This window comes from Stegodyphus dumicola, chromosome 3 (genome assembly GCF_044657685.1).
Source record: "Stegodyphus dumicola isolate Sdum_Otavi_A_Nest chromosome 3, ASM4465768v1".
NCBI classification, from domain to species: domain Eukaryota; kingdom Metazoa; phylum Arthropoda; class Arachnida; order Araneae; family Eresidae; genus Stegodyphus; species Stegodyphus dumicola.
Genome location: NC_140770.1, coordinates 183,660,234 through 183,672,974, shown reverse-complemented (window position 1 = coordinate 183,672,974; position 12,741 = coordinate 183,660,234). Strand labels below are relative to the sequence as shown.

General features: G+C 27.9%; 1 protein-coding gene across 1 annotated transcript in view; it reads left to right on the top strand.

Moving 5' to 3' along the window:
* Positions 1 to 12,741, top strand: part of Dys (Dystrophin) — a 670,989-nt gene that overhangs the window by 293,377 nt on the left and 364,871 nt on the right. The window contains exons 19-23 of the mRNA XM_085813682.1: positions 172 to 419; positions 2,728 to 2,881; positions 5,050 to 5,222; positions 7,191 to 7,406; positions 11,477 to 11,590. Coding sequence (XP_085669808.1) covers positions 172 to 419; positions 2,728 to 2,881; positions 5,050 to 5,222; positions 7,191 to 7,406; positions 11,477 to 11,590 — 905 coding nt within the window. The remainder of the gene's footprint in view (positions 1 to 171; positions 420 to 2,727; positions 2,882 to 5,049; positions 5,223 to 7,190; positions 7,407 to 11,476; positions 11,591 to 12,741) is intronic.

Here is a 12,741-nt window from a genome sequence, read left to right as displayed (position 1 = left end):
AAGAGTGTTTAATATATATTTTGCATTTTTATTTGGACATAATCTATATGATTACATTGTTTGCTTGTTTCCCATATATAAATCTGACATAATGAATTTCATCTGAGAATTAAAGCTGCAAGAATATAATTCAAAATTCATTTGTAAAGTTTCCTTCTTTTCCTTTTGTAGAAGGTCAGAATCCACAAAAAATTAAGAAGATTCTCTCTGAAGTGGAGCATCGTTGGAAAATGCTTGTATCTTCAGTTGAAAATCAGAAGCGGAACGTCCAATTGCAAGTGGATGCCGACCGTTTGAGGTGTGAGAAAGATGCCCTTGAACTAATTCTTAATTCACATTACCGATGGATGGAATCTGCAGAGCGTTCTCTTCTTGATGCAAAACCTGATGAGAGCAGAAGATTAGCTGAGCAGTGTAAAGTAAGATATTGAACATTTACTTGGTAATTTTCTTCAGATAAATACATTTAAAAATTTTCCAGTAAAAATATATTTACGGGTGCCCCTTGGCGATAATTTGCAATTTTTGGCAGTACATGGACACTTGAGTTTGTGCAATTCTTTGTCTTGTTCTAAAAATCGCCGCTACACAAATCCAAAATAAGTCAAAAAATTGCACAAACTTAGTATCCATGTACATATCAACATATTTTCACTTAAAAAAAATCAGAGAATTGCACAAACTAGGCATTGCGCACTCCCTTGTTGGTCCATGTACAAATTCATCTATATTCACTTAAAAAGTCAAAGCAGCAGCCAACAAAAAATATATAATCTCAATATACTACATTTTAATCTTTTTCTCATCATACAAATTCGTCACAATCATGCAGCCGATTGTGTCATAATAGGATTTCCATAACATTCAACTACTCAGGTTACTTACTATAAATGAAACTTGGTGATAAATGAAACAACAACTTAGCGATGATCCAAGGAGCATCCTTAAATCTACTCGAACCAGTTTTCCTTCTACAGTTGTAGTAAAAAAAAAAAAAAAGAGCTTAACCTTTTAAGTTACTGATTTGAATAGTATTACATTTTACTCTATTAAAAAATGATACTGCTGGGGAAATTATTTATAATTTATATGCTATGTAGGCTATGTTAACTAGCAATTAAATAATTTCTCTGTAAGAAGATGTAATAAACTTAGTTTTTCGAAAGCAAGTGAATTGTTAATGAGTGATTAGGAATACTCACTCTTGGCATATTTGTTAACTCTTTCATATACAGGTTACCTTTATATTATTATAATTGCTTTTATCTTCAAGCAAATTACTGTTTATTGTATTGCTTTTATCTTCAAGCTAATTACTATTTATTGTAATTACTTTTACCTTAAAGCTAATTACTTTTTATTGTATTCCTTTTATCTTCAAGCTAATTGTTCTTCTGAAACAATGCAGTGGTTTTGGTTTAGTGCATTAAATTTAATCAAAATTTTAAAGTGATCAAATAGATAATTTTATTTGCTAGTACATGGAGCCATTGAGAATTAGTGCATGAAACCATTCTTTAAAAATTTCTGCGGAGGCACTCATTGAAGGTGCTAAGGGGGATGGTTATTTTGGATTTGATTGAATCATTTTACTATTGTAAAATGCATTAGGGTCATCAATGTATGGGGTGGAATAACATCATGCTGGGCTTGAAAGAAAAACTAACATGTATTTGTGTTAGCAAAGCCTGGCTATTAGCATGGGTGCTATAGGCAGCCATCTAGGCTCCTGATTTTAAAGGGTATCACATAAATTGTTCTCGTAAATGAAAGTTAAGTATGTTTTGCTTTGGGTTGTAAATATATTGAATTTATGTGCAGCACCAACTGTATTGATTGCTTAGGATGCTGGAGCTAAGAATGTAGGTTTCTTGTGGTGAATAAAACTATCAAATTCTCATGCAGTATTGTTCAACATCTGGAATATAACTTGGAGTAAATAACTAGTATTAGATGCCTTTAATTACCCATTTCATCACTAGTGAATTAGTTGTTTTGAAACTTTTTAAATTTTGAGCAAAAGTTAAATGCTGCTTTTGTTTCCGGCATATTAAATTTATATATGAAAAAGCATCTTCTGATAATGATAGGAATTTATTGTTAAGATAATCTGTAAATATTTTTAGGGTAAACACAGGCTTAAGTAGTTTCGGAACCAGCCTTGTATCAGAAGTTCAAAAATTTCTTTTGAAAGATAGCTGACAATTTTACATTTCAGAAGATTGTTGTGTATTTCCATATTTGCTCTGATTCTAGTTTCGGATTGGATTGAATTATTTACATTATGGTACAGCATAGGAGGAATATCTAAACAAAGAGGAGGTGTGCCTTCATGGAGGACTTTCCATAAGGAGCTGGTTTGTATCTATTTTACTCGAAGAGAATACCATAAAGATTCCTGCCAGTCTGTTGGTTGGGATTGAGATCCAGTTCAAACTATCAGTGTTCAGTAATTTCACCACTCGGCCCTTGTGGACCTTGCTTAGGTTCAGATTAATACTAACAAAATATTTGAAATGTTGCTTCTTTGATTAATTATAGATGACAGAAAGTATCACTGTGATTTTTAAACTGTTCTTAAGTTTGGTGTTATTTTCTAATTTATTAAAAAATATGTATCCGAAAACTTGTTTTTAATTGCATATTGCAAATTTGCTTTATTTTTTGTCCTATATGTATTTTACCTGTTTTTTCAGTTTTTAAATTTATTTTCTTCTTTTTCTTAAGCTTCGCCTTAAGTCTTTGCAAGCCCAGGAAGAAAAAATTTCAAGGTTGAAGAGAGAAACGAATGAAGCTAAAAAGAAATCTCCTGCCCTCATGTCCTTTGCCGTTGAGGTTGATCAGTTTTGCAAAGACTGGGAAGATATGTCTGGGAGGTTAGGTAAAAATATAGATTTTAATATACTGAAGGACATCATAAAAAGTTTTAAATATTATATAATGAGTTTTAAATATTTGTATTTTTTAAGCAAATGTGATATTACCGTGTATGAAATTAAAGTATTTGTACAATCATCAAATGAAAGAAAAAAGTATGCAGAAACTTTTAAAATATTAAGTTTATCAATATATGTATGTTATTTAAGTGTAATTTACCATTTTAATAATTTCTTGTATAAATACACTTCTTATTTTATGTATGAATATTATTAGTTTAAGAAAATCCAAAGGTGAAGCTAGTTTAGTTATTTTTTAAAAGTTTTTTTAATTTAAAAATTGAAAATAATTTATCTAAAATACCTTCAACAAATATATATTTATCATTTGTATCACAAACTAATAAATATGAATTTTGATTACTTTTCCCTCATTTTAATAAATTCTAATTTTTTTATGGAAGAAAACCCAGTATTATATAAAATTTGATCACAAATTCTTTAAATTACCATTTCTGTACTGTACAATTGACTTTTCCAAAATGATTTTCAGTGTAGAATTCTCTAAAGCAAAATTAAATCTTTTTAAAAACTAATATCTCGTATAAAAAGTATATATTAAAGCAAATTGTATGTAATGATAAATGAAGATTAAAGAAAATTATCAAACAACTATTCAGCTTGTAATTAATTTATGGCATAATTGTTATATTTAACTAAATTTCTATTTTTATATTTAACTTTTTTAATTATAAAATTAAGTTTAAAAGTAAGGTATTTTTTATTCTTAAAAGTTAATAATATGCAGTTAGAAAGACTTGGGAATTCTTTCTGTATACTAGTGCTGTTTACTGTGAGAAGCGACAATTATTTAATTACAGAATATTAAAGATCCGAAAAAATAATATTCTTATATGTAACTGTGCAATGCAGATCTCACATTTACATAAATTACTATCAAAATTCATTAACATAAATTTTGCTAACAAAAATATTATCCATTTTTATATAACAATCTTTCTTAAATAGTTCAAAATAAAAACATTTTGCCCTTTTTTATTTCATGGGACAGAAGTCATTCAGAGTCACCAGGTCAATGAGGAAATTATACAAATGTTTTAGGACTTAAAATGTTATAGAGACATTAGGTTTTTTTTTTTTTTTTTTGAAGCAGTAGACATAAAAAATGTACAGTACCCTTGCTGGGACTCGAACCACGGACCTCTCAATGCGCAGCAAGTGTGCTGACCACTACATCATGAAGGCATGCTAAGAAGGTGGGAGAAATACCTTACATACTCCCCCTTATAAAGGGCGATTATGGATTAGGGAACCCAAATCCTGGTGGTGGAGAATCATCATCCACCACCTTTTTTAGTTGGGGCCCCACTGTAGAGACATTCAGATTTTTAATGCTGAGAGACGTGAACAATGAGTAACGCCCCCTGGTGAACCTCTCAAATACGCACTGAGTGTGCTGACCACTACATCGGGAAGGCATGCAAAGAAGGCGGGAGAAATACTTTATATACTCCCTCTATTAAAGGGCGACTGGGTTTTAGAGGACCCAATCCCCAAGTTCTGTTATTGGAGAATCATTATCCACCACCTTTTGTCCCTGTTAGGGTGCCACTGTAGAATTATTAGGGTTTTTTTTTAAGCAGGAGATGTGATAAATGTGTAATGCCCTCGCTGGGACTCGAACCACAGACCTCTCGAATACGCGCCGAGCGTGCCAACCATTACACCATGAAGGCATGCTAAGAGGGCAGGAGAAATACCTTATATACTTCCCCTTTTTTAAAGGGTGTCTGGGATTAGGGGACCCAGTCGCCAAATCCTGGTGGTGGAGAATCATCATCCACCACCTTGTTTAGTTCGGCCACCACTGTACAGACATTAGGTTATTTCAGAAGCAGAAGACATGAATAATGAGCAATGCTCTTGCTGGTACTAGAACCACGGACCTCTCAATACATGCCAAGTGTGCGGAACACTACGCCACAAAGGCAGGCCAAGAAGGTGTGAGAAATACTTTATAAAGTAATTAAAAAACTTAAGATTTTACATTATTTTGATTTCTAATTAGAAAAATAATATACATTAGTAATTTCTAATTGATAGAGCATTGTATTTTTTAGAACTAGTCTTATTATGTAAAAATAATTTATAGCATCAATGGAGCGCAGCTTAAATCATGAAATGCTTCAAACCCCACCATTGAAATTAATAAATGCTGCCAAGGCTCTTGACGCATGGTTGGTTGATGTGCATCAAGCTTTGTTGTCTGAAAAGATTCTTGTGTCTGAAATTGAAAATATGGAGGAAGAACTAAAGAAACTAAAGGTATTTAGCCTATTCATTTTTTCTTTATCTGTATCACTAATGTTTACAAATTTTCAGAATTTATTTCATTCCTCTCATTGCTAATAAATCGGTTCTAATTATTTATACTTTGGGTCTTTTTATCTTTCACAAAAGCATAATATCAGCTGCATAAAGTACGTATCAAAAAGTAATTCCTGTTTTAAAAGTATTTCTTTTATTTGTATTTAGAGAGATTGAAGGAGAAATATAGTTATTCATATTCTCTAATTTTTTAGTAAATTGTTTCGTTTCTATGAAACAAAGTAAAAAAAAAAAAAAAAATCTGAAATTTCTCAGATTTTAAATTACGTCCAAAGGGGCGTTTTTTTAACGTTTTGAGTGTTACCTTTATTTATTAAATATCATGTTCTTTGCACTTAAACCATAAAATTCAGTTCAAGAGCAATATTGCAAAATAATGTTAAATTAAGCATATCTTTAGAATTTCCGATATACACAGTCTCACGAGCTGGAGATAAAAGTATTTTTTTTCTATATAACGTTGCCATTTCTCGCTTTTAAAGCATTGAGTTTGTAAATCAAAAATTTGTTAAAGTTTTACAAAATATAAAATCTATAATAAAACAAATTCCAAATTTGGGATTTCAGATGCCCATATTCGGAGTAGGATTTCGTCATTCAAAATTCGATGGCTCTATGTACCATTGTTTTATCACAATGCGAGAAATAGACAATCATTTATGCAGATTTTTCATTATTTAATTTCTTCAAATATAATGCAGGACTCTAACATTTTGTGGCAACAGTTTGAAAAGTGAACGGACGTTTATGAGTCCGACGCAAAATGCCAAAACGAAAGCAATAGTCCTTCGGGACTGAAATCCCTTTGGACTAAAAAGAAAATTAATACTGTTCCCTTCCTTTCCATTTTATGATATATTCAGTAAGCGTATTTTTTAAAAAATTTTACTCCAAAAGTGGATCAGTAACATGTAAAAATCTGAAGCAGTTTTGCATTTGTTATTATTTTGCAAAAAGCTAAAACTTTATGTAACAAGTTTTTAGAGGTTTTATAAAATTAAAAATTTTCTTTTGGGCGAAATGTTAAAATATGTAATTATCTTTAGCTTTACAATTGAACTATTATAACTTGTGAATTCTGAATGTAAAACGATCTTATAAGATTTCAGATTCATAATTTTATGTGCTATAATCATGTTCATGGAAAAGCATTTGTTAATAACTTGAATCATATTAGTAGGGTGGGAAAAGCATTTAAAATACAGTTTATTTTACAAAATGAAGAAAAATATCTGCCAACAGATTAATTTTATTGATGTGATGTATATCATGTAATTGCACGATATGCAATTACATGATGCCATGTTGATTGTGAATTTACCTTCATTGGTGACGGTGATGATACATATTTATTAACCTTTTGTGTTTTATATTTGAATAATTTAAAAGTCTTTTTAGGCTTCTAAATATAATAATTAATTCTATAATAACATTAAAAATGAAGCTAATTGTTTTTCTCTTTTAAAGTGTTTTTCAGAAGTTAACCATTGACCAATAGGTTTGCCATTTTTGGAGTTATGCGAGTTGATCCGTTTGCTAGTGTAATATGTATTATAATACATTTCTGTAGTAGTTTTTAGTGCCCACCAGCGGCCGAACGGTAAAGTCGCTGAACACTGGTAGTTCGGTCCGAGGTTCGAATCCCGCGAACGGGCTGGCTGCATGGGTGTTTTCATGGTTTTTCCCATGTGTGACGTGTATACGAGCCAGTTTCCCTTAGAAAGTCCTCCACGAAGGCATCCCTTCCCTTAGGCAAATAGCCCTCGAGCTTTGCTGTAATTAAATAACCTAACCTAACCTGTAGTAGTTTTTAATAGATGTAGTGTGCTTGATTTGAGGAAGAAATTTTTTTATTTATTTATTTTGCAATTTATTGCTTTTAGAACTTTAAGTTATTTATTGTAGGAAATACAATCTACTGTTGAAGAGGAAGAGCATGATCTGCATTTTGTTATCACTACAGGAAAGAATCTTTTAGAATCTGATTCTGGTGCTCTGTGGGCTAATGATTTAAGGCAACAACTTAAACATTTAGAAACCACTTGGTCAGAAGTTTGTAAAGAAATTCAACTTAAAACAGAGAAATTAGAAAAATATATTTCACAACTTCAACAGCTTCAGGTACATTATTTTTATTTGATAATTTATTTCTCTCTGGTAATGATTTTCTTTCTTAATCCCTCCCTTCCCATTTGTAAAATTTTGTTCTGAGTATTTTTTATATTAATTCTTCTGGCACCAAAAACACTGAAAAAAAAATAATTTTTCAATTTATGATTGGTATATGATCTTTATGGTATACTTTTATTCCTTTTTTAATATATAGATACTTATATATAGATACTCTTAATATTTAGGTTAAAAGTATCTGAATCATTTTTGTAATCATATATTGTAATTTAAATGTTTTGGTGATTGTATTTCAGCTTCAAACTCTTTGCCAGATCATCAGCTTTTGGCAATATCTGAATCTGGTCCCAATAACAGAACAGTATCAGAATTCCCTTATTGAGTAGAAAGACTTATTTTAAGAAATTATAAAAATGAAAACATATTTAATTATTCCTGATTCCATAGAAAAAGGCTGGCTTTTGATTGAGTTCTTTATATATCTGTATATATATATAATATATATATAATATATAATTGTTTCATAAGAAGAAATTAAATTTAAATACATATTTAATTAAATATTCTTTGCGCCATTGCTGCAAGGAATGAAATTTAAATTTAAACAAATTCAAATACGTATAAAAGTAAAAAAGCAAATTTTAAAAAAAATGTGCAAGCATGTAAAAGATTTAATTCTTGAACTAATCTACAATATCATTTAAATTCAGAAGCATAAGCAAATCAAGTGCAAAATCTATCCATGAAAATAAATCTACTAATTTAATAAATTAAAATTAAATTAAACAATTTTTTAAAAAATGCATATGTGAATGATCGTTGAGTAGGCAGGAGACAGACTTATCAAGGGGAAGTTGCCTCCAAACCTACCTCTCCAATCATTCAATTCGTGTTTCGTCATTCATGCAGGCAAGGGTAAAAGTCAAAACCAAAAGTAATTCCAATAAAGTGGTACCCTTAGAAATTAACATTTAAGTATTAACATTTAAGAATTAAAGTTCAAAAAGGAAAATACTAATGAAGTCTTTTGAGAAACAAGCTAGTAAAGTCAGGAATTAAACTTTTTCTTAAAAAATTAAAATTTTTTAAAAAATTAATTCTTTACAAAATAATAAAAAATCTAGAATTCAATGTATTTTAGAAACCCTTGTCTACAGAAACTTCCCCTACACGAATATGCATATCAATAAAAAGAAACTATAAAAGAACCATACATAATCCATATAAACCAATAAGAAACAAAAAGAACTAATTCACAATTTTTAAAAAACAAATATATATTTAAAAATATAATTTCATTTTTAGAAAATACTTAGATACTACATAAAAAATTTTTAAAAAATACTTAAAGCAAGTAAATAGTAAGTTTTAATTCTAACTTACCTACTATATGAGTGTTGGGGTCTGCAAAAGTGTTGTGAAAGAGAAGTAAGTGTGTTCTTCAAATTATATAGATGGCGCTTATATAGGTAAAGTTGAGTGTCAAGCTGCTATCTTTGTTATAGTAAAAAATTTTTTGTAAACATTAATATTAAAAATTAAATTAAATTAAATTAAAAATCCTAAAGGTAGTAATATCAATTATTTAGAGAGTTAAGTAACTAAGCCATTTCCATTTACCTACTATTAAACTAATTAATTGGAACTCTAATATCTCTAGAAAAGTAATAGAAAACACGTTTCATAGCCAAATTATCAGAATAAAAAATATATGTACTGAAAATGACGATTTAAAGGAAGAAATTATAAAACTAATTAATGTACAAGTTGATAACCAAGTACCACCAAAATTTATTAATTTCTATATTAAAAAGGCAGGCCTTGACTTTATAATTTTTTGGCTCTTTTGGATATCATAACATTACCTTAAACCTTAGCTGGAGGGTAATGAAGGATATAAAAGAGTAGAGAAATTATTGTAAATTTTTATTTGTAAATATTTTGTAAATATGTATACTTAATCAATACTGGATTCTTTCCTTTTACTAATAAAGGGCCAACTCTTTTCAAAAGTCTCAATTATAGCCCAAATTGAGTGAAAATTTTAATCTTCTTCTAATTTTCCATACTTTAGCCAGTATTTAGTTAAGTTTTGATATACCAATTGAAATCAAATTGAAATCAATTATTAAACTTTTAATATTTTCTTTCATCAAATTTAAGTTTTATTTAATTTCCTAAAGGAATTTCTGCAAATTTTAGAGGTTTTTTAAAGACTTCATTTCAAAAAAATTTTGGGAAATTTTACTTTAAAACTTTAATATTAAAATGTTTCAGTTTTTCTTAATTACTTTATTTTTTTGCAATTTTCACACAAAAACTCTTTCACTTAATTTTTTTAACAATTTTCACAATTTTTCAACAGAACACACATTTCAAATTACAAACAGTTTACATTTTTTTCACATACCACTTCACTTTAATTTCCTTCAAGCAAATTTACAACTCTTGATTGGCTCAGTTACTTAACTCCCTAAATAATTGATATTACTACCTTTAGGATTTTTAATTTAATTTAATTTAATTTTTAATATTAATGTTTACAAAAAATTTTTTACTATAACAAAGATAGCAGCTTGACACTCAACTTTACCTATATAAGCACCATCTATATAATTTGAAGAACACACTTACTTCTCTTTCACAACACTTTTGCAGACCCCAACACTCATATAGTAGGTAAGTTAGAATTAAAACTTACTATTTACTTGCTTTAAGTATTTTTTAAAAATTTTTTATGTAGTATCTAAGTATTTCCTAAAAATGAAATTATATTTTTAAATATATATTTGTTTTTTAAAAATTGTGAATTAGTTCTTTTTGTTTCTTATTGGTTTATATGGATTATGTATAGTTCTTTTATAGTTTCTTTTTATTGATATGCATATTTGTGTAGGCGAAGTTTCTGTAGACAAGGGTTTCTAAAATACATTGAATTGTAGATTTTTTATTATTTTATAAAAATTAATTTTTAAAGAAATTTTAATTTTTTAAGAAAAGTTTAATTCTTGACTTTACTAGCTTGTTTATAAAAAATTATATTATTTTATAAAAAATTAATTTTTTAAAAAATTTTAATTTTTTAAGAAAAAGTTTAATTCTTGACTTTACTAGCTTGTTTCTCAAAAGACTTCATTAGTATTTTCCTTTTTGAACTTTAATTCTTAAATGTTAATACTTAAATGTTAATTTCTAAGGGTACCACTTTATTGGAATTACTTTTGGTTTTGACCTTTACCCTTGCCTGCATGAATGACGAAATACGAATTGAATGATTGGAGAGTTATGTTTGGAGGCAACTTCCCCTTGATAAGTCTGTCTCCTGCCTACTCAACGGTCATTCACATATGCATTTTTTTAAAAAAAATTGTTTAATTTATTAAATTAGTAAATTTATTTTCAGGGATAGATTTTGCACTTGGTTTGCTTATGCTTCTGAATTTAAATGATATTGTAGATTAGTTCGAGAATTAAACCTTTTACATGTTTGCACATTAAAAAAAAAATTTTTTTTTTATTTTTTAGAATTTAAATTTGCTTTTTTACTTTTATACGTATTTGTTAAGAATTTGAATTTGTTTAAATTTATATATATATAATATATATATATATATATATATATATATATATATATATATATATATAAATTGCATGGCTATGCCCCATCATGTTGCTGCTGTAGTTAATAATTTTCTCAATGATTTTGGCTCTGAAATTTTAATCACCTACACTATACTAAATTTGCTACAAATGTTTTTCATCTTTTCCCTAGATTAATATTAAAATGTAGAGAAAAATTTGGCAGTGGTAATAATTTCAAGTGGGTAACTAGTAGGGGTTAAATACATTGCAAAAAGTTAAGTTATAGGAAGAGATTTAAAATCACACAATTTTAAGGCATGTTTAGATGTAAAGAATGAAAGTGGAAAAGCTGTGAATAATTATATAGAAAAATTATGTGTAAAATAGTGTTTTATGTTTTAACTCTCTTGCTAACATATTAATTTTATTTGTATTAATTAGACAAAAATGGATGTAAAATGTATATTTAAATATTTTAGAATGAAGTTGCTGGTCTCATCAGCTGGATTCAAGATGTAGATAAGTTTTTAGTTGCTGAAGATGCAGCTGTTGGTGATACAAGCATATTAGAAGCACAATTAGAACAGAGTAATGTAAGTAGTTTTGCTGCATATTACTATATTGAGTTTTTTAATATAATTTAAAATATATTGAAACTGACAAAAGGAAAAAAAGATTATGTTTATTTCTTTAATTATTTTCTTTGCTTGTTAAAAATCAAAATATGGAAAGATAACTAAAATTAATAGCTAGTTTTAGTTAAAAAAATTAAAATATGGAAAGATAACCAACATTAATATCTAGTGTTGGTTAAAAAAGTTGTAAAATTTGAGTGTCTTAATTCCTTTCTAGTGAGGATACTTTAAGTACACCTCAGTGTAATTTAAGTATATAAAATGTATTTTAAGTAGATAAATTAAATTTTAATTATAAATTGAACACATATTTGAGCAGGTAAAAGTCAAGTCTTGTTTCTGTCCCATGAAAAATGATCCTTTTGTTGTCATTAAAAAAGTACAGTGCTTAATTGATGTTAAAATGCTGTGAGAAAGTGATTGATTCACTAAATTCACATGGATATGATAGTAGTAGTAATAATAATTTTAATCCTTTTGAATTTCAATTCTTAAAGGTGGATGAAATGCTTTTAACTTAATAACTAAATAAATAGCAAAAACGTGATAAAATTCATGCATGTTGTGCTTATGTTAAAATACTAAACTAAAAAAGTTTGATTAGTGAAATTCAATTCATTTACTTTTTGGTGTTATTATTCAACTTATTGCTTAGTAATAATAAAATATTTTATTTTGTTATTATTTAACCCTTGCTGATATATAAGATATCAAAGATTGGAAACATATTAATGACATTTATTTTTACCTTCATGATATGTTTGTAATTTAAGATATGTCATAGAAATTTTTAAATGTATTTACTTGCATGTATTTTCCTGTCCTTTATTTACTGATTTTTTCATACAAAAATTGAGAGGAAAATTATGCAAGTAATATGTATGGGAGTAAATTAATACAGTATTTTGTTTTTCATTTTATATTGGGACTCAGACTATCCATTTTATATTAGTGAGCTCTAAACAAGCACATTCTGTAGTTTTTGTTAAAATAATTTAAAATCAAAGTTGCAACCATGCTCTAAATCTTTCATTTTTAAATGTTCACATAAATATCAATGACATAATAATGCAAGATTATATGTTACTTTATAAATGTTAGCTTGAAAA